General features: G+C 43.3%; 1 protein-coding gene across 6 annotated transcripts in view; it reads right to left on the bottom strand.

The window, feature by feature from the left end:
- Window positions 1-12,973: 12,973 nt before the first annotated feature.
- znf516 (zinc finger protein 516) overlaps window positions 12,974-22,096 on the bottom strand; it is a 37,569-nt gene continuing 28,446 nt past the window's right edge. For 5 of the 6 annotated variants that reach the window (XM_035525352.2, XM_027019567.3, XM_081716357.1 and 2 more), the window contains one exon: window positions 12,974-15,257. In XM_035525352.2, coding sequence (XP_035381245.1) covers window positions 15,061-15,257 — 197 coding nt within the window. In that variant the 3' untranslated portion in view covers window positions 12,974-15,060. Of the gene's footprint in view, window positions 15,258-16,541; window positions 16,606-22,096 lie in introns of all 6 variants that reach the window. The other variant, XM_035525353.2, reaches the window with a different exon arrangement.

Genomic DNA, 22,096 nt, shown 5'->3' with positions numbered 1-22,096 from the left:
TCTCTGTCTTCCTTGCATTCTTTCTCTCAGCCTAGCTCTTTATCTCTCTATTTTTACACCAAGGTGATATTATATTCTTCACATCTTATCACCCACGCAGTAACACACTGTCAGCCTGCTAACATCCCAATTAGTGTCTTTAGAGAGATGCACTGTACAAACAAAAAATCAGTCCCAATCTGCTTATGGGTAGCCAGTCAATAACCAGTGCAGACAGTATTGACCCATGGATCATATTTAACAGCAGATTCCTGTTATAGTTGGATTTAACGAATGTGAATGCGAATGACTGTTGTGTCATTTTTATACATTTGTATGTTAAGTCACGGATTAAATTAATCTGGGAACGTTTCCGTCAATAGATTATGAAGAAACCCAGAGGACCTTCAAACACAGTTACTGTCCTGTTCTCATCACATGTCATGTTTTCGTTCTCATTTTATGGCTTGTATGCAGGAAATGTTAGGTTTAGTACGTCATAGCTGCCGTGACATTTTGTTTGAATTAATTAGAAATTATTGCGAAGATACAAGGGAAGTGCACTCTCTGTACATGTGGTTAGGGAAAACTACATGTTGATTCAAAAAAGACGGTGCTTGTGAGGCTTGCTTCCTCTCCCCTTTGACCCGCGCAGAACAAGAGCAAGTCTCCCAGGCACCAGCCATTGATCCGAACCCAACGCGACTCTATGTCTGGCATTTCCGAAGCCGGTTCCAAAGTCTGTGTCTTCGTGTCTGTCCCAAACTAAGAAAGACAGATCCAGCTGGGGCAGATCATCCGCCTCATTAGGTGGCCCCACATCTCAGGACTTAAAGTCTTTATCCTGATTCACTGACCAAGAAGATGGCGTCAGTTCAGGAAAGGGCGTGCTTCACAAAATGGTGTCTGGCATCTGGCGAGCTGTCATGCTGGTATTAACTACACATGAGGAAACTGAGCGTTCGCATTAAAAGACAAATGTTAGTATATATGCTAGTCATATTCGGTTGGGCACAGCAAACATGACGTTTAAGATAATATGCCAAAAATGACCCGTGAGTTTACTCGTTCAGATGGCTAGAGAGAAGAAAGGAGGTACAAGGCTTTTCCACACACAGTGCTACACAGCGTGCACACTCGGATGCATGTCTTATATTCGTCACAGGATCCAACTGCTTAACGCTCATAAGGCAGCATGCACGTGGTTGAAGCCCTTTCACATTTCCCCATGAATATGGATGCTTTAGCATCCACCCCGTGCTCATAAAAGTTTCGCCGATGTGTCGACATATTTACAGGATAGGATGCAGAGTGCCGAGGAGTGACTGTCTCCGTAAAAGACGGCGCGGCCTGCCTTGCCATTGTGTTGATATCAGACATGGGCTCTTCATCAGAAGAGTAATAGACCTGTGAAGCTAACCAGGAGGCCCAAGGCTGTTTGTTAGCTACTAACAAGGTGAGCTGGCTTCCGCTGAACGGCACACCACAATGGCGAGATTTATTATGGATCTCCTTGTCTGCCGGGCAAGTACTTCTCAGTATGGTGGGGCCTCGGTGTTATTGGAAAGTTTAGAGCATTATTACCACCGTGTTCTCATGAAATTTCACAGTGGATGTGGGTGAGTAGAGATTCTGATGGATGCATGTAAAGGATATGTAACGTATTTGCACAAAGGCTGAGGAGGTGAATGTGGGTGGGGATTCAAATACATAGCAGGAATATATATATATATATATAATATATATATATATATATATATATATATATATATATATATATTATATATATATATACACACACACACACACACACACACACACACACACACACACACAGAAGTACACACACAAGGATGAAGCACTTTAATACTTAGCACATGCCATCTTCTCCGAGTAAAAATTCTCTATCGTCCTGGGCTCTGATCCCTTGGTCAATACAGTCGGCCAGAGTCATCCAGCGGTCAGCCTCAGAGCGGGAGGGGCCGATGGTGCATGGGGGAAGAGGGTGGAGTGGTTGAGGGGCTTTCAGCTGCGCTAATCGCCGTGCTCACTGTCAATCGCCTGCCAATATTAGCGCCGTGGCCCTCATCAGTCAGCACAAGCACTGATGGCTCCCTCGTTAGCGCCGATCACCTGCCCTCAGCCGCGGCGGCCGCGGCACCATCAATCACTCATCCCGTGCCCATCCCCCCCACCGAGCCCGCTAGCGGCTAATAGCTGCCGCTCGATTGTCTCCTTTACCCGAAGCACTACAAAGTTAGCTGAGCAGCGGTGATATGATGGAGGTGGGGGGTGGGAGTGGGGTTGGTGGGGGGGGGGTGATGCTTTGAGGTGGGCAGGTGTTGCATGAGGGCGACGGGCAGCAGTTCAAACGTTTCAGGCACAGAGCGCTGGACTAATGAGCCATGGCGGCCGGATATACCTGTGCTTGCTTTGATAAAAGTGAGCTGACGCGCCAGGGCCAGATACACACTCGCCTCCGCCCAGACACATGTCCATCCATCACCGCGACGCACTGGAGAGGCGAGAGAAACGCTAGAATGCCAGGGAGGCATATATGGGGGGGGGGGGGGGGGAGCGAGAGGAAGCCCGAAGGGAGGCAATGGCGTGAAAATGCCGGCTAATGCTTTAAACTCATCATTAGGGGCATGGAGCAGCCGCCAAATGAAACGGTGGAGGCCAGAAGTCTGCTGATCTCAATTTCCCTTCGTAACGATTCCCTGTATGAGTGAAAGATGATAAGAGGCTGCGTGGCTACACTGTTCCCAGCTCCATCTGCAGGTCACCCAGCCTCCTGCCTCCATCTTCCTTCATTCCAGCCAATAAACAGGCAAACAAACATTTGGGAAAAACAGTGCTGTGCTGGTCTGGTGCGTCCCGTGGTTGTCTATAATGCCTTTGTGCGAGTGTGCTGGTTGTGTTGGTCTACATCACCGTTGTGTGAGCGTGCTGGTTGTGTTTTTTGGACTGCAGCACTTCTCTCCAGCCGCAAGATGATTAATTCAAACTTACCAGTGGAGCAGACACTAATATTCATCACCTCGGCCGCATAGCTCCGGAACGCCAGCCCAGACACTCCAACTCTCATCCGCACACGGCAGGCCATGTTACAGCACAGCTGGCCAACCAGAGTGAGCGGAGAGGAAACGACAAGAAATGTGAGGCAGTCAAGGGTCTAACATTACTTTTAACTGTAGCTGATTAAGAGATACGAAATGTTCATGGCATACATGGTCATGTTTAGCCTAACACGTTAATTAGCATAAGCAGATGTAGCATGTCTTTGTCCCATACAACAGGAGCCTCATCAGTCTAGGCAACTTCGACTGTTGCGAACCTCTTTGTTTTCTGTTTTGTTATTCATGTAATGTGCCAAAGGCATGGACTAGCTGAATACTCACTGGTGAATGGGGGGGGGGTAGCACTGTACCTTTTAAATTGCCATCTTTTATTCTGCGATCAAACTCAGCTCAATAGCAAAAAAAAAAAAAATAAGACTGTAACAACCAGTATCATGTGTTGCTATAGAAATCTGTTGTAGTAACACAGTTCTTTTCCTCAGGCAACAGAGAAAGGGACTATTGCGTTCTATTGTTCTTTGCATTGTTGTTAGCCTTCGGTTCAAACAAAGGAGACGGTTTATGCTGTAAACGATCTATTCATGGGTGCTTCCACTCATCTTGCTTCTCATGAACGCTTCTTTATGCTAGAGAAATACTCTCATATGTTACCAGACAAATCCATGCCAATGACTGAAGAAATATGCAATCGCCGAAATCCCCCCCCCCCCCCCCAGCTCTTGTCGCCAGGGAACAAGAGTTTACAAGCACCCCAACATAGCGGCCCCGGGTATGATTGCAGACAAAAGTGCTGACTTCATTTTCACGTTCTTCTTTCTCTCCGTAGCCAGAAGATCTCATCAGCGGTGTTTCTCTTCAGCATCTGTTATGGATATGATGGCCACCTGTCCCACGGTCCCTGGAGATGTGAAGACAGGACAGACAATTTACACATGTAAAATGCCAGAATGTGGTGTTCTCACCAAAGTCCTCCTCCTCTTGTTCACGGGAGAGCCACACGCTCCTTTGTGGTGCAGATTCCGCTGTTTTCTTGCCTTAAATACATTCCTGTGGCTTTTTTGTTGTTGTTAGTACTTACTTACTAGTGAACTCTGTGGCACATTTGGTTCATTACCGGTCACGGTGGCCACATTTTTCCATGGCTGTCAGTGTCGCACCACAAATTGTAAACAAAAAGAACATTGCACTGTAGGTGGCTTTGAACCCTCGCTGTTTTTAAGGCACACCCTAGATGTGGTTAAACAGATCTGTAAAATGTCTGATTTCGTGTAAAGTGTTCCCCTGGGCATGGGAGGGGGAAAAATCAATTCTCCTCTATGTTAAATCTCTCCCTTCTGTATTTTCTGTTCGGTTATTTGCTGTAATGTTGGCAGCCTTGACATGGCTGCAGAAGTTGAAAAAGCCAGTCGATATGGAAAAGCCTACATTGGGCATGCTTCAAATGCGCTCCCATGTGTTCCCGTCTCCTATTACTATTTTTGAAATGATTCTTGTTGTTTGATGCCTCCTGATGCCTAGCTCTGGCAGTAGGAAATCATCACATTATATGCTAACAGTACAACACGCTACTCATTCACTGATACAATGAACAAACAATATGATATGAAATCAGTTATTTAATGCAGCAAGAAATCAGTACTAATGTCATCAAGAATACAAGCTTAACCTCTCATTTCTGAAAGTGTTGTAGTATTGCAAAATCCACTAGATTGAAATAATTGCTGCATTATTCGGGTCTACAGCAAGTACACATTGGTGCATCTTTTAACCAGCTGTCACGCACAGTTTATACGATATCACTCTGCAAAACAGGGGCCGTTTAACTCGCGGAAACAGTTACAGTGTGACAACTGAACGCAGGCGTTCGCGCGACGCGGAACGCGAGCGGCATCGGAGGACTTTAAGCACCTGTTGATGCGCGCGAGGAGGACGGACGTGTTAATAGACACCGCCGCGCGCGGTTACGCGGGTGGGGGGTGGGGGAGCGCCGCGGGATGGCGTGCCCACGAGGCGGACCGCTGTCTGGCTCGCCGTAAGGCGGCAATAAAGAGTTAATGACACGCTGCGCCACCTCACGCCTCCTCCGCCACGGCTCCCCATTGTAGGGGCCCGTGCCTCACAAAAGCCGACGAGCGGGATAAGCAGACAGCAGACGGCGTGGCTGCCAGCGAGCAGGAAATGAAACAAAGAGAGAGGGGGGACGACGGCCTGATAGCAGTGATTATTACCCAAAATATAATATAAAGATGACAGAGAGCACAGGGGGAGGGGGGGGCGGCCACGCCACCCACTTAGCCCCGCATAATGAAAACGAGGAAAGGTGCGAACGCAAGCAGGGAGAGATAGCCCATTTACATGGCAGCCGCGTGCGTGCGCTGAACATCTGAACGTGCCACCGAGCACCGCCAGGAACAGCTAGAGAGCCAAAAGGCATAAGGCCCAAAAAGCCCTTTTTTCACATTCTTTGGATCTGTGCCAGATAGACTTTAGCTACAGCTTTTTTAAAAAGCCAGTAAATCTGGCAGTAAAGTGTATACAAACTCTCTGTGCTCTGATACCGTGGAATGCCAGAGCAGCTGGCCGATCAATGTATTTTTGATTCATGAGCAAAATTTTAAATTCCTCGACCAATACTGTAAGCATACACACAGTAGATGTGAAACAAGACGGCATCGTGCAAGTTACGCCTACAAGTTATGGAAATATTACCGTGCATTAACAGCTCTCACTCCACCAAACAAATGAAATCCTCAGTAAGCTGACTTTAAATCAATAATTTTCAATCGAAAGTTGCGGAGTTTGGGGTCTAGTTCAAACAATGCGGTGGTCATTGCAGTGGGGGAATTAATCTTGGGATTATGTCTTCAGCATGGCTGATGGTAGCGCCAGTGGAAGAGACTGGCGCAGGAATAAACTCGGGTCCTATTAAGGGACAATATTACAATATTTTCTGAAGCAATAGAACAACTAAAGAAAAAATGGAACGGGACAACTTCGTAAGTTAAAGCCCATTCATTTAGTGAGGTGAAAAATTGCTATGTCTCCAATGTCGCCTTCAGTCTTTATCTGAAATTAGTTCCTTTTCGGAAGTAGAATAATGAAAATGGCCAAACTATCTGGATTTATAGAAGCCTCTACCTGAAATATAACCATGGCCTCTCTCTATGTAAAACATTAAAGCCCCATTTGAGTCCAGATTCCTTCCCAATCATGTCAGAAGGAAGTCTTCCACCCTCAGCCTGACCCCGTTCTGCATGGTGTTCTATTATGTTTTAATATGATAGGCAGATTCTATTTCCTGTCCATCAATCAGATACTTAAAATGTGCTGTAGTAGAGATTACGATGAGCAAATCACACATAGGAGGGATCTGAGCCTCAGAATGGTTATGAGAGCCATTAAGAGTATAATTGACCTTGTGTTAAGTGGCATTTGCTAATGATTAATGCGGAGTATTAAAAGGTAGATTGTTTTCTAAAATATCTTGAACACGCCCAGTTTAAAGAGATAGCTCAGCGTGTAAAACCCCTCCTTTCTACTTACCCAAAGTCGTGTGAATGCAGTCCTGATTCTCTCCAGGCAGTGCAATGGGTAAGACGCTTCTTTGTTCAGCACACGATTGGAAATCTTTAGCATCAGTACGTTGTATAAGGTGCCTTCAGTTATTCAAAACGTCATTCAATTTACAGATAATTAATGATTACCGTTCTTTATAGTAACTGATTTTGGTGTTTGATGTTTGTTTGATTTTTGAAGACACACAAAGGCTTAGTGGTTTTAAAAGTAAAGCATACATGGGAAACATATTTTAGATGTTAAAGAATACTGAGTAGTGTAGTCTGCAAAGCGTTACCCAACATAAAGCTCAATATAATTTAGTTATTTCTAAAACTTCCATTCAACATTCTGTACTAAATAGTTCTAAAAATATCTGCACGGCCAGTACTTGCATTCATGCATAAAAAGACCATAAATTCTTGCCAACTCATTAAAGCTAATCCATCTACATATCAGTTGTCCATTGCAGTTAGCCTCAACCTGATTCCAATTGCTTAAGTGTTAGCAATGAGATTTCTTTTTAATGAATACATATATTATTTCAGAAATATTGTGGAAAACAGAACTACATGGACAGACCTCTGGTTAAAAACTCAAAAGTAAACACATTTTTTGTTTTACTTTTTTGTTGCTGTTTTCACAGTGGTCGCACATTAAAATTCTTACATCAGAATATGTTTATATAAATATTTTATTTTCAGTTTCCTTATTATTTAGTGGCTTGTTCTCTGTGTTTGCTGATGTTGTAATAGCAAGAACCACTAAGGTACAAACTGTGTTCAGTAATGGAGTATGCAGTAAGTGTGGTTTCTTGTTGTTGTGTAAATGGAACAGCGCGTTTGTGTGGGTTTTATTAGTGTTAGGCACTTTTATCAAATTGAAATGTGAGAAAAAGTGGAAAGTGTGTGTACTTGAGTGTGTTTTTGTGAGTGTCTGTATGTTTGTGTGTGTGTGTTTAAGTGTGTGTGTATGTGTGCGCGTGTGTTTAAGTGTGTGTGTGTGTGTGTGTGTGTGTGTGTGTGTGTATGTGTGCACATGTGTTTAAGTGTGTGTGTTTAAGTGTGTGTCTGTGTGTGTGTGTGTGTGTGTGCACTATCATTTCATGTCTGCCTGACAGGAGCATGTAAAGATTCTCCCATTCAGCTCTGTAGCAACTGCAACTGTCCCCTCTCTTCTCCTTTATTTCTCTCTTCCCCTGTCTTTCTCCTTCTTTCATTCATTGTATGTGTGTGTGTGTGTGTGTGAGAGAGTGTGTGAGTGAGAGGGAGAGAAAGATAGTGAGAGGGAGAGAAAGAGAGAGAGAGAGAGAGAGAGAGAGAGAGAGAGAGAGGGAGAGAGAGAGAAAGAGGGGCCCAGCCTTTCACAGAACAAGACGCCTGTCATTCTAATCAGCCTGCTGCCCATCTCCTTTACCAGAGCCTGGCTGAGTCACGGAGAATGAGAGGAGAGAGAGAGGGAGAGGAGAGAGGATGAGAGGAGAGAGAATGAGAGAGCGGGAGAGGGAGAGCAGAATGCTCGCTGCCAAGGAACATATGCCCCCGTAACGCTCTCTACTTCCCGAGCCCTGTAGCAAACAAGCGGTAGCTTTCTCAGCTGTCTGCCAGGGCACCTATGATCCGTGTCTGTTAAACGCGCCTCTGACTGGCGCTGTCAGCCAGCCAGACCCTGACGCCGTCGCGCAACTCGGATGCTCAGCAGCTCGGACGAGGCAGCAGCCCCACGGAAGCGGCAGCTAGGAATGCTCTGGGAGAAATGAGGAGGGTGGGAAAAGAGGGGAAAGATCATAAAAGGCTTATGGGAGAAGAATGGGATTATGCCCAGGAGGCCTGGCCACGGGATGAATTCATCGCGGTTCAGGCACCACTGTAGACACTGACCTCAACAGCCACTTTAGAAAACAACACAGATGCAAACAGCAGTTGGGAACATAAGGCACATTTAAGAGTACGTTTAAAGGCTACTTTATTGCCGCTTTAGCGACAGTTAAAGAGCAAGGCCTTGCTGGGGGCCTGACCTAACTGTGGAAGTTTCTAGAGACTGCCTCGTCTCAACTTCCCTTCTGATCGACGAGCTTCTCATTGCTTCTGCTTGCTATGGTGCGCCATCTCCTGGTTATCTGAGTAACACCAAACCGATCAATGAGGTGTATTTGTGATTTAATCTCTCTAACACAATTCCAACATTTTTGATGATGCCCATTAAAGTTTACCTTTATTTATTTATTTTTTGATGCTAGAACTTACAGTAATTATGAAGATGTAATAACGTGTAAATGCATGGGTTACTGTTTTGTGATTTAGGGTTATTTAGACATGTATAGGATTATTCAGCCTTGATTAGATTTTTGCGTCAGTAGGCTAGACAGTCGCAAATAACAAAGTTTTAAAACAGTGTCGTTCGTGACACCTACTGAAATAATGAGGTTTTAAATTCCAGTGGACCTATATCAGCTAACACCTATGAAACGTTTAAGAGGGTCATGTTTGTTTAATAAATTAAGGCGAGCTATTTTACATACGTCACCAGGGGGACTTTTTAATCCACAGAAGACAAGCATGTAAAAATTCCAGTACAATGATAGTCATTACGGCGTTCTGCTTCGGACGCACTCCTGTGTGCAGTTCACCTCCGTAAAGTCGTTCTTGGCTCGTTAAAACCTCTCCCATTAAGAATAATCCTTCAGCAGCTGGCTTAAGGTATCTGCGCTTTCAGGAGAGCCGATCGTATTCAGCGCTTTGTCGACTTCATGGTAACACTGGAATATATTAAACTCCGTCGCCCTTCTCCATAACTTTCCCGCTGTGAGTAATTAGCATTTCTGGGGTGAAAGATTCCAGCATGATTGTCAAGTGTAATACAAAAACTCAAATTACTTGCCTCTTTTTCACAAAGCGTGGGTATTTATCTTGCGACTGACAAAGTCTCTTCCCTTGTGAGAAGCGAGGAGAGAAAATAACTAACATTCAGTGAGATAATGGTCCTAACAGGTAAACCTAACAGTTAAAAACTGTTTCTGTTTTGCTCTACAGAATTTATGTCATTGCTTAATTTAATGTAGCCTATACTGGTGCATGTGAACTGAAAACTGGCTTTGCCTGGATTTAAAAAAAAAAAAAAAAAAAAAAAAACTACAAAAAAGAACACGGATAAAATCAACTGAGGCCCAACTTGGTGAAGTTAAATCTCATTGTCAGGGTTAGCTGCTGCTTGGTATGTCTGTCTAGTTATCCTTATCCTACCGCTCTAGGCCTCTCACGTGATTAGAATAAATTATGTGTAAATGTGTGTGTAACTCTTAACTTTGTTGTGTGTTTAGGGAGGCTTCCTTTAGTCTTCCTTTCTTCATTTGTCTATTACAGATTTAATGCAAGCGAAAAGGCCTGATCAGAAATTCCACTCCACTTCGTAGGGGATACTTTCTCCATCCCAGGTGCCAATAACGCAGACCATGCCAATAAAGAAGTCCCCCAAGAAAATTACACTGGAGTCTAAACCTTCAGGCTAATAGCATTGGCACAGACACATTGCCAATATACATTTAGCACCTTTAGGTCTGGATGGGCCAGAGGTGGTTGGCCGGAGTCATGTCCCTCTTAAAGGTGTCTGGTTGGAAGATTGGATTGTCCATCATCATTGGGCCTGACCATTTCCCATGAGTGCGCAGGAAAGCCGAACAGTCGTTGCTATTGAAGGCAAGGTGATTGAATTGTCCTCGTACTGCTCTGACTTTGAGAACATCACTTGTAGGGCACAGTTGGAGCTGCAGGTGGTCTCTTTGGGACAAAGGCCTCTACTGACCTAAAAACAAGATCAAATATCAAATGCCCTGGTGGTGGAAATTAATGACACGTGAAAACGCTTAAAGGTTTGTGTTGTCAGGCTGATTTGTTGAACAACTGGAAATTATTGAAACATAAACTTCTTCCTTTAATAGAACTGTAGGCCAAGGCACAAAAACGTAGGGCTCAACTAAAACTTAGTCTTGCTATGGTTTCTGTAAATTAATTCAAGACTGTTTGATAATAAGGAATAACCTATGAATCTTTTGCTTCCATTCCAAGACCTGCTTGAAATAGCCCTCCCTGGTAATCTTCTCGCATGTTCACTGGAAGAGCACTGGCTATTCCTCTGAGTGTCAAGACTGATACCATGTGGATTTACTTTTACAACTTCTTCAAATGTCCTGGTTTCTCATTGTTGCATCCTTTTCTCCTCTGGCCATTGTCCAGATTACACTACGGAAGGATTTCTGCCAAAGCGTGGCATTAGTTCTAAGCTGTGGAATCCAGGCTGACATGCGCTTTAGTTAAGTATCAGGGAAAAAAAATTAATGTGGAGGGTAATGTATGAAATGTCATTAATGTTCACGCTAATCACTTTTTGCCTATTAAGCACAAATTAGTGTAGGCGATGTTAAATGTCACTGGAAGTCCTGGGAACCATTTGCACTTTTAAGAGCAGGGGCCAAGTGACTAGCTTCTGATTAGCATACTTTAGATCCTCCTAATTCTGTCCTGTGCCGATATGAGTCACAAGTTATGGTGAACTATAAAACCCAGATGCTGAACATTAACGACTGCTAGATGTCTACAACAATACCTAACATGTTGATTGCTAAGATCAGAGTTTGACTTTGAGGTTGTTTTATTTTTCATTGTCTAACACGCTGTTAATTTTTTTTTTGTCAAGTCACACTAGATGTGCTCTCATGTAAAAAATAAAAACACAAGAAAATAAACCTTATAAAATGACCCATTTGACAGAAATTCTGAGTATATAGTAGGTGTAAATAAGTGTAGATTTTTTTTTAAACTCAACTTTCAGAACTACTTTTTTGATTACAGTTAAACATAAAACGATGTTTTTAGTATCTGAAACCAATGCAATCTGTGTGTCAGCTTCGAAAATGAGGGGCTCCACACACAGGGCGCCATCCTCTTGGCTGCTGGCCTCATATTTGACAGCAGGCCTGTGAGGTGAAGTGAAGTGAGCGTGTGCGTCCCTGATGACTGCGTCCGCTCTCTCAGCTGTTTGGGTGTAAATAATCGTTGATATGCATAAACAGCTCTCTCCATTCATTACTGTCAGCGTGGTGAGGGGCCTGCAGGCAGAGGTCGTCCGCCAGGGGTCTGCTCTCCGCTCCCAACCCCGCGGTACCCGTCACTCCAGCCTGCTCCGCTGACGCCCTAAACCCTCCATTAGCAAGGCTCCGGGTCACGACCTCTCTGTGGCATTTGCAATTCCAGATCGTTTGATTAGCGTCATATTTACATATTTCAGCCACGGTAGCCGTCGGGGTGTCGGGAACACTTGAAGCGCTGTAAATTCCTTTGGCCTTTTTGTCGGCCTGCTGATGAAGGCCTTGCGCGCAGCCCCCTAGCATCCCTTCACTCTCTCCTTCAGATGCAGTGACGATGTCCTTGACTGCTGCTGCGAGTTCCAAAGAACTGCCCCGACCTCTGAACTCCGATGTATATGGGAGGGAGCTATGGGCCGGTGCAGTGGATAAAACTTGCTCCAAATGGGTTGATGGGTGGAGCCACCCTTCAAACCTCAGCCAATTAAAAACAAGGCTTGAATACATGATTGGCTACATGAATCATATGACTTGGTGGAATTGAGCATATTATTTCCTGGAGCATATTAATCAGACAATAAGATTTTAAAATGTATTTAGATTGATCAAAATTCAAATGAAATAAAATTAGATATAGTAAATCCAAGCAGTTTCTGTTTGTTAGTTTGTTTTGTGGGGATATAAAGTGTGATACAGCTACCTACCTAGTCAGCATTACACAGTACATTGATAAGTTTAAAGTTCCAAGGCACACATTTAAATATCTAAGTGCTATGTTTGACCAACCTAGTGGATGCTATATTTGAACATATATAAGATTGTCCTTCACCCATTGAGTTAAACCATTCAGTTCCCAGTCTGGGTTTTATTTTGGTCAAGATGGTGGCATACCCCTTGGAGGCCCCTTAACTAGAACTAGGATATCTAGTGCACCGGGAGAAGCAGTGTAATCCTAACCTATTTGTCACAGCACACAGATGTAGCAGAAGCTATGCATGCACAAGTGGAGCAGATCAATATTCAGTGCAGTCCCACTGCGAAGGCCTTCATTGCTAATATAATTGAACACGTGTGACATAAAATGGTCAAGGATGGAGGAGTCGAATGTATAGTGTCATAATAAGCAGTTGCATGTTTCCAGGAGTACAGTTTGATCTTTCTTGCAAGGTTTTGTAGCAAACATGCATTGGTGGTGCTTGATGCATGTAGACTGACTAGTAATAGTCCAGGCTCTTAGTACAAATTATAGTATAGTATAGTAAAAACCATGCAGATGAAATATCAGAGGTAAACTTTATTTTGGGAGATTTAAAACTTAAACAGTGGACAGTTTATTCGAAACAGAAGTGATCCAAGGATGATAACTGACACTTTTGTGTACTTCACTGAGTTATAATAAATCCAGGAAAAAACCCTCATACCACAACATGTCCATACATTCACCTACAGCTACTCAAAAGCACAAAATTAATGTTACATAAAAGAGAGAAAAAAAAACTAAAAATACATTTTTTAGTCAATCTTTCAACTGGTGCTATTTCCTTCTTTAGACTCTTGCATTCTAGTACTCATCGGTCTTAGTTCATCATACAACCAACGGGGAGGGACGTTTTTGATGCTCAATTTGGGGATGTCTTTGCGATTACTGTGTCCCACTCTACAATAGACTGTGCCTAGACACTGTCATTATAACTTTGGGCAGGTGTGCAGAGGATGTGTATGGGGGAATTCATGTTAATCACAGACCCCTGCCGTGCAGTAGTGTACCCAAGATTCACATTATGGGTGTACATAAAACATTACCTTAAGGACCACTTATATACTGTGGGACCGATAACTATTTCTAACTCTAGTATTCAGCATATTCACTGAAATCAGGAGATTTTAATATTAAGATAAATGTTCATTACTGACTACTGTAAATATAAGGATGTGTTTAAACTTACACAAACGTGTATAACTAAATATGCAAATGCCTAATTATATTATTCAACCTTCATAGAAATATATGGCCATGAATTTCTTTAACCTTTAACCTCTAAAAATATGGCATTCTAAAGCTTTTTAGAGTCATTATAAAACACACTACCTCTCCAACTATAGATCTGGTCTGAGCTATTAAGCTAGTCTCTGTAATGCAATAACTTAAATGTGATTATTGACGGAGAAATCCCAGTTCTGTACATTTATATTCAATATCCTCCAGCAATATTGAGAAAAATCCCACCATGGCTTTATTTTGCCATAAGCTTAGACAGAGGAGAGTCCTGTTGCTGTTGATACTGTGTTTTCTTTTTCCTCTTTTTGGATACAATAATTGGAAACTGCCTAAATTCAAGGGAAAAACAATAAAGCAGCTATGCTAAATCAAAGTCAGAACTGACAACGCAGCATGATGCAGATTTTGTTCATATGGTCATTTCACACCACAACATTTGACATATCTACCTCTTCCTTATGTTCCTTAGATATCTACCTAATAGCTTTCATTTCAGAAACAAATAAACGTATTGGACCAGTCCCGTTAAGTTTAAAACTACTTTTAAATAGTCTCTGGAAAACCAACCGTTCTGAAAAACAGGGCAATACCCTAAATGGACTAAGAAACCTTCACCTACTATTTTTATGTACTTAGATTGTATACACTGTGTACTCCCTGAAATCATGATACACAATGTTGTGACAAATTTTGAATTTAATGCCAAGTCTATGCCAAACCAAATTATTTGCCTGTTCACTCCCAGGCTAGTGGAAAAAATGCAGACTTTGGAACTGTATCTAACTGAAGTCCTGAGGAGTAGAACATGGAACACACGCACGCGCACACACACACACACACACACACACACACACACACACACACACACACACACACACACACACACACACACACAATATCTAAGGCTACCAGTTCAATTTATAACATGTCATCCTGGGCATTTGCAAGCAGCATTTCAAGTATAAGATCCACCGATGTACTTGTCCCTGGGTTTAGGACATTTCTTAATGACAGCACTTTCTATGAGTCTTTTTAATCTCAAGTATGAAATGGCTTCAGGTTAAGAGAAAAGGGGACATGTTGTAAACATGTCATTGCTGTTTTATCTGTAAAAGTGGCTAGGTTTGTATTCCTCAGGTGAAAATCTGACATCAGATTCCAAACAAGACTGAAACACAGAAACAAACTAAGAGCTATTGAACAAACCAATGTTATGTACAGTTAAATGTTATACGTTAGGAAAACCTGCTCTCCTTGGTTAATTCTTTAAACTTAAACACCTTCCACATGAAGAGATGACAGAGCGTTCGATGGATATGCGCTCCTAAAACCACGTAACAGAAGTCTCCTCATTCTCCTGACCCTCTTCAGGAGGTGGGGGCTGTGTGCGATGTTCCAGGGCTGGAAGGGAGTGAGGGGTCATCTGAGGGGGCATGCCGGAGATTCCTGTCAGGGTACTGGGCGCTGTCAAAGGTGAGCCGGTGCACTGTCTGGACATGGGTCTTCAGGTTGCCTTTCTGGGTGGCGCTGTAGGAACAGTACTGACACCGGAATGGTCTCTCACCTGGAACAAACACACACAAGGGCAGGCCGAGGTCAGCAACGGGACGAGGCACAGCGAGTAGAAGAGAGACGGTGGCTGGTGAGCAGGTTGTCAAAGTGATACCTTTCCTCTTTCCTCTTTTTTAAAAAAAGAGAGAAAACAGAGGCAGGTTGGGAGTGTGGAGGGGAGGGGCCGTGAGCATGATTGATGGGCTGATGACATGCCATATGGAGACGGTTGACTGTTCCCCCTGAGGGGACTTCAGCCTTTTGTTTTCTGTTTCTGTCAGCTGCTCGTAGAAACACACAAACCCACAGACACAAGTATCACTGCCTGGCTTCCCCTGAGCCATAAAACGTCATACCAACGGCGGATGTCGAAAGTCTGGGCACATGAAGTTTGCAGAAGAGAGGTGAACTTGACAAGCACACACACACCTTGCTCTCCCCTCCACCCGTCTCTTTCGAAGGCTCGGCACAAGTCTAATTGTCCGGGTTCCACTTTCTCTGTTTAATTAGACTGATGCACAGCGTTGTCCTTGCGCAATTGCATAAAAATATCCCCCCACTCCAGCGCAGAACAAATGGGTCTGCCATTCAATTGCTCCATATTATTATTTTTGAAAAATGAATGAATTATCCACTAGGAAATAATTGTCATTCCGAGAGGCTGAAAAAGGGAGCATTATCATAAATCACGTCTCATGAAAAAATGAGACAGACACTATTAATCAAGACTATCTGAGTCTCGGTAGCAGGATGATAAGGTCTGAGCACTCCTCCTGGGGCAGTCGCCCCAGCTCCCCAGGGGAAAATAAAGTGAGATCCCGTCCAAAACACAACCCACTTAATTACATTAAAGGTTATTGTCAGTACATTGCACAGAGGCTAGGATACATATTTAATTTGACCTTTCCTCTCTCCCTGATTTCACCATTCGTCGTATGCAACACATGCAAAGGGAGTAATTCATTAAGTAAGGCACCCTCACTGCAGTGGGGCAGATCTTTGATTGTTAAGGCAGATGCAATCCATTTGTCCTTCCAGTTTTCAGGGAACGCCTGGCACATACAATGGAAGCTGTTTATTTTTAGAAGGTTCTGTGCCAGTGATGGTCATAGTGTCGTGGGTAATGGCTCAAGTGACATCACAGCACATGGCACAGTGGAGAATGTAGAAAAGGGGTAACAATACAAATGAATGAGACCTATTCACAAACACTCCCACCTACCCTCACACACACACACACACACACACACACACACACACACACACCCCAAACAACCAAACGAAAAATGCAACATACTTGTTGGGGGGCTTCTGCAGAGGTTGGACTTCAGTTCCTTTGAGTCCATTGGACTCTAATAACACTGCAGGAATAAGGGGCCCAGTTAAGAACACAAATAAAGTACTAAATGAATAAATAAATAAATAAAACTTAAGTTGAAATTATTTTTCTTGATACTATTACATAAGTATTGCAAGTGCAATTATACATTAAAGAAATGTCTCAAGCCACTGTTCCACATCATTTTACTAATTTCAGAATAAACAACAAAATATACAGACCAATTAAAGTTTTACTTATATAATTAAACAAATAATTGCTCTCAGGCTTCCAGATGTTTCATTCAAGAAAGGCTGCCAGATGGCTAGCCCAAAGGGCTTAAGTATTAACCCAAACATATGTGAAGAATCTGAATTAGACTATAGCAAAACAATGATCAATTGTCCTTTTTAAAAAAAAAAAATCCCTAATGTCACTTGGGTCAACTTCAAGAGTCTTCTTCACTGGAACTGTGGTGTCTATGGCTTTGGTCACAAAGCTGGTAGACAAATTTACTACCAATTTCCCACATCATTTTCTAGTTAAAAAGCTTTTAAAGGCACTTTCTTTCACCTGTGTACGCAGCTAATAGCTAGCCTAACTAAATGGGTTAGCATCCAAGAAGCAAGGCTGCAGGGTGGTATTTCCCACTCCCTGCTCTAAGTTTGTAGAGTGAGCCAATCACTTATGAGCAGAACACATGGACATAATTTTGTTTCTGTTCGTTCACTCCAACAATTCCAGCCTGTATGCTGTACTGTATTTCTCAGCCATGAAACCACTCCCTGTGAGGTAAGTGAAAAACAATGATAATAAAATAAATACGTAAAGAAATATGAATAACAATTGATGAACAATTAAATAATTAAGCCTATATGCCATGTCTGGTACCACATCTGGAATTCCTGCTACCACAGTCTGGTGCCATTACACTGCTACCATAGCTTGGTGCCAGTGACACTAATTGGTGTTTTCCAGCAACAGATTAAGCCTCCTGGTGTCCAACTAAACTAGTGGGCTTGTTCAAACCACTAATAAAGTTTACAGTAGTTTGCATTACCCTACACAGAGTTAAGCATTGCTCCCGAACAGCTTACTATGATTTCTGTGGTAATATTGCAGTCCCAATTCCCTGGTAGAGGGCACCTACATAATTCCCTTGTGTTACATGCCTAGGAGGAGACTATGATCTGGCAGCTAGAGCAGACCCCACATTGCCCACATTGCCTTCCCTTCTTTACACGTGCACTACTGTGCAAGGGGAGCAAAGAAGAGGGAGACAATGCATCTGTCCGATTAAGAAGCTTCAGCCATCCCACCAGCCACCCAGGTGGCCCTTGTTGATTATACTGACAATAAAGCCTCATGCCCTGCCAAGTCCTCCTCTCCAGACAAGACGTGTGGCAAGGAAAGAAAGCACGAGAGTCACGATGTCACAATGGGTTCTCTAGTGAAGGTGAAGGATGATGAAACAACTTGTCAAGCGCTCTGGAAGTATGCCACCTGTTAAACAAGAGCCATTGTCAGAGGAGCAGGCAAGCTCATCTAGACCCCTATAATGTCCACGAGGACAAGGATGGCTTTTAGCAACCTGAATAGAATTGACAATTTGACGTCCTCTACTCCTCCTTTCTTGGGGACCAGTTTAGATGTTGGCGCAGTGTTCCTACAGAACACCAAGAGTTCTCTCTGCAGGTGAGAAATTAGAAGCAGTCACATCAAAGGAAGCTCACTGGATGATTCTATCATGGCTTTGGTTCTTCTCCCAATAGCCCTAGTTGGCCAAGACCTTTCATGCCCTACAAACTGCAATGCAACATCCATGGCTTAAGAAGGTCTTTTGTGTATTAGCAGGCCAACATATTAGTGGTATGCCTCTCGAATACCACTGCTATGTTTATTTTGTAAAGACTTGCAAGCCATCATGCACCTGGCACACCAGAAACACTGATGACAGAGTTTCAGTCCTGCACGTCAGTGTCTGGTTGTTCTGGAAGGCCTTGCTCTAAATGTAGCCAAAGACACTGGGAAGCTCCAGCAACAAAGCCAATCCCATTTTTCTGTCTGTCTTAAGACCCACTCACAAGGCTTCTCTCAAAGTCAGATCGAGACATGTAAGAGGTGTTCTGCCGTTCTGCAGATTCTGTCCACAGTGAGTTTTGGTTGCCTGCTACATTTGAAGAGCCATCCGCCCACGTTCAAGATGTTCAAGGCTGTTCTAGTTTTTCATATGTCAGACACAGAGAAGTAACAGACACTATAGCAGGAAATAACCTTGCTCCTAAGACAGTGAGCACTCAGAGAGATAGGGCAGCTTGAAGAGCTCAAACAGAAACCCCAAACTGGAATCTATTCAAGTTACTTTCTAGTTCTAAAAAAGGATGGGGACTATGACCCTATCTTGCACATGACTGCTGAATTGTTAACTCCATTCAGTTAGATTAAGATGTTCTCCATCAAGCCAATATTTCAATCTTTGTCAAATGGAGACTGGTTCACAAACATGGACTTTACAGAGGTTCAGACTTGCACATGTTTCACTTCCATATTCCTATCCACATGAACCATAAGAAATTCCCGATGTTTGCCTTCATGACAGAGCTTTTTGAATAGGTATATTTGGCCTGTCTGGGTCTGTGCTCCTTCACAAGGTGTGTCAATGCTGCTTTGAACCCACAAAAGGGCCTCCAAATTCTGAGGTACTTGTAAACTGGTACATATACTCTTGCTCAAATAGAGGCTGTAATCGCTAAAACATCACTGTGGATTACAGGAATAAAAACTAGGCCTCATAACTTGGAGAACAGTCTCATAACTTGGAGAACACCTTCCCAGGCCACATTCTGTACAAACTTCTTCACTATAAGCACAGTTGTTCTCTCAGGTCTTCTTATGCTGGGCTCCTCACTGTTCCTACATCTAACCTTTACACCTTCGCTGACCAAGCATTTTCCAGCATTATCTCCCCTTGTATGTTCATCAATCTACTTCCCTCTCAATATATAAATCCATCCTTAAAACCTACCTTTGTTCCCTAGCCTATGACCTTTCTCAAGGTTACTGTATCCCTGACTTTCCACTGTGCTATCTCCATGTCTATTTCAATAACCTTATCCTGGTATTACTATGTCTGTTGTGTTTCCTGATGCCTCTTGTATTGTATATCTGTGAATGTAAGTGTTTTTGGGTTCTTGAAAAGTGCTACTCTCAAGTATTATTATTATTCAGTTTATTATTTCTCCCTGATTCTTCCCCAATTTTAGTCATAGCCAGCTAATTTTCCTCTGTCACACAACAGCTGCCAACCAGGGATGGCAAGGACTGCCTCATGCATCCTCCAATCACCACTCACTACATCCTTTCAAGATGCAGCCCAAACAACCTCATAGTGGAGATCAACACACTCAGAGGATCACACTATCTGCACCCTTCTGATGCATCAGCTCACAGACACCCATGTCACAGTGTCGCTGTGACTGACAGGGGAGAGAGAGATTATGTCACATCTCCCTCCCTGACAGCAAAGCCAATTTTGCTCTCTCAGGCTCCCCACCACAGATGGCTGTAGCACCATCAAACTCATGATCTCCTGATGAATAGTCAAATGCTTTTCCATGCACCACTTGGAAACCCTTTTTGACCTTGGTGCAACAGCCTCCAAGGTGGTCTGCTCTCAGGTAATTTGCTCCACTAGGAGCTAGTACATTGGCCGTATCTTTCCTAGGGACAGGCCAAGGGTTCTGGAGATGCAGAACCTCTGGGTATGAGATCTACATCAAACTTCAGCAAAGACAGACCTGCTTTTTAAGGCAGGAGACTCACTCTTGTGTCCCCGTTCAGGCATGGTGCATATTCAGGACTAGTCACTTAGAAGAAATATGCCCCACTTTATGATTAATATGAAACACCCTCTACCAAGTAATCTGCCCTCATGTGAAAGTGGTTAGTGAGTCTGTGGGGTACATCCCCTGGCTACCCAAGTCCTAAAAGTAGCTCAGAGACTGTAGCAGAGAAAAAGTCCATATATGAAGATGTGGCATCTTGACATAATTCTAGCTCCCTTCGTACCTACAATATGGATGGACCACAAATAGCTATCACTGAAAGCTGCCTTCTTGCTTACTACAGCTTCAGCAAAATATGTTTAGGAGCCTCATACTTTATCTGTGCATGCTGACTGTTACCATTTTAAACCTAATGCCCTAGATGTTGTGTGTGCACAAACCCAGCCGTTATGCCAGAAACTCTCTCTGCTTGTGATTTTGGTCAGCTCATTGAACTGGACTTCGTTACACGCCCTTTTGTTTCAGAGTAGGATCAAAGACTCTGGGGTTTTTTTTTGCCCAATGCAGACACTAAAGCTTTATGTGGTCTGTATTAATAATTTTCATTTGACGGACCAGCTGTTTGTCATATAAAGAGTGTACATGGACAAGATTGTCCCAGGAGGTGGTTAAGGTCATGAGCGAAGTCTAGAATCATGCGGCTTTCTTGTTCATTCTCCCAGGAGTGTGGCAACCTCACGAGCCTTGCTCGAGGGCTCTGTACTTGCTGACATTTCTTAAGCAGCTTATTCAGTCTGAGCAGCAAAGATGATTTATTATGCTTTTCAATAAAAGTCCCTGAAAGTTGTAACTGACCACGTAGTGCATCCTTACACAACCTGAGCTGGCAGTCATGGGTTATCCTGTGTGACATTTTGGTATATGGTATTTCACTCCTTTGGGCTATCTTTCTGGCAGCCTTTAATGAATGAAACATAATGTGGGATTATTTACTTTTTCTTTGAATGACAAAAAAGAGGTCCTAGACTGCCATCACTTCATATGTAACACCCCACATGTAACATGTGGGATTAATAATGCAAACTGTGTGCTGCACAATGTATTTATAATTTGATATGACACACTGGATCATAGATTTGGGTGGAATCTACTTCAGAAATATATGCACATGGTCAATATTTCAGCTCCGTTTGGCAGCCTTTCATTCACAGAAACAAGGTTATGTCCATAAACACACAATTGTTCAAGAGCTGGCAGTTATCTTAGATCACCTTCAGAAGTAACTGGCATATTCCATTTGGTACCCTTTACATTTTTAACTAGTTTATGACATTAATTTAGGAACATGCTGATCATTTATAAACAGAACTACGACATCTAGCCCCTTTAAGAGTGGTGAGATGGAAGGAAAGCCTCAGTCGCTCATCCAGCATTAGCCTCAGATTAGCATCACCAGTTAGCGCAGTGGCAGCAGACAGTGAGCTGGAACTACCAATTTAGGCTGACATACAGAGTTAGCGCGTATGCTAATGGAGGCCTGGGGCCGCTGCCCCATTTCATTTGGAATCTCACGCTGAAGCAAGCGATCACTGCTGGCGTTGATTAGCGCTCCATGTGTGGAGAGAAGCCTCCTTCGGTATAATGTAGCATTTGGCCTCTGTCACCGGGTATCACGCCGGCTAGCACCAGCGACCTTCTCACGTTCTTCTGAGGAACTTGTGTATTTCTTGTGCTGCCTTCCTGTCTAAT

The sequence above is a fragment of the Electrophorus electricus genome, chromosome 6, assembly GCF_041902795.1.
Source record: "Electrophorus electricus isolate QZ-2024a chromosome 6, ASM4190279v1, whole genome shotgun sequence".
Taxonomy (NCBI): domain Eukaryota; kingdom Metazoa; phylum Chordata; class Actinopteri; order Gymnotiformes; family Gymnotidae; genus Electrophorus; species Electrophorus electricus.
This window is presented reverse-complemented; position numbering and strand designations above follow the sequence as displayed.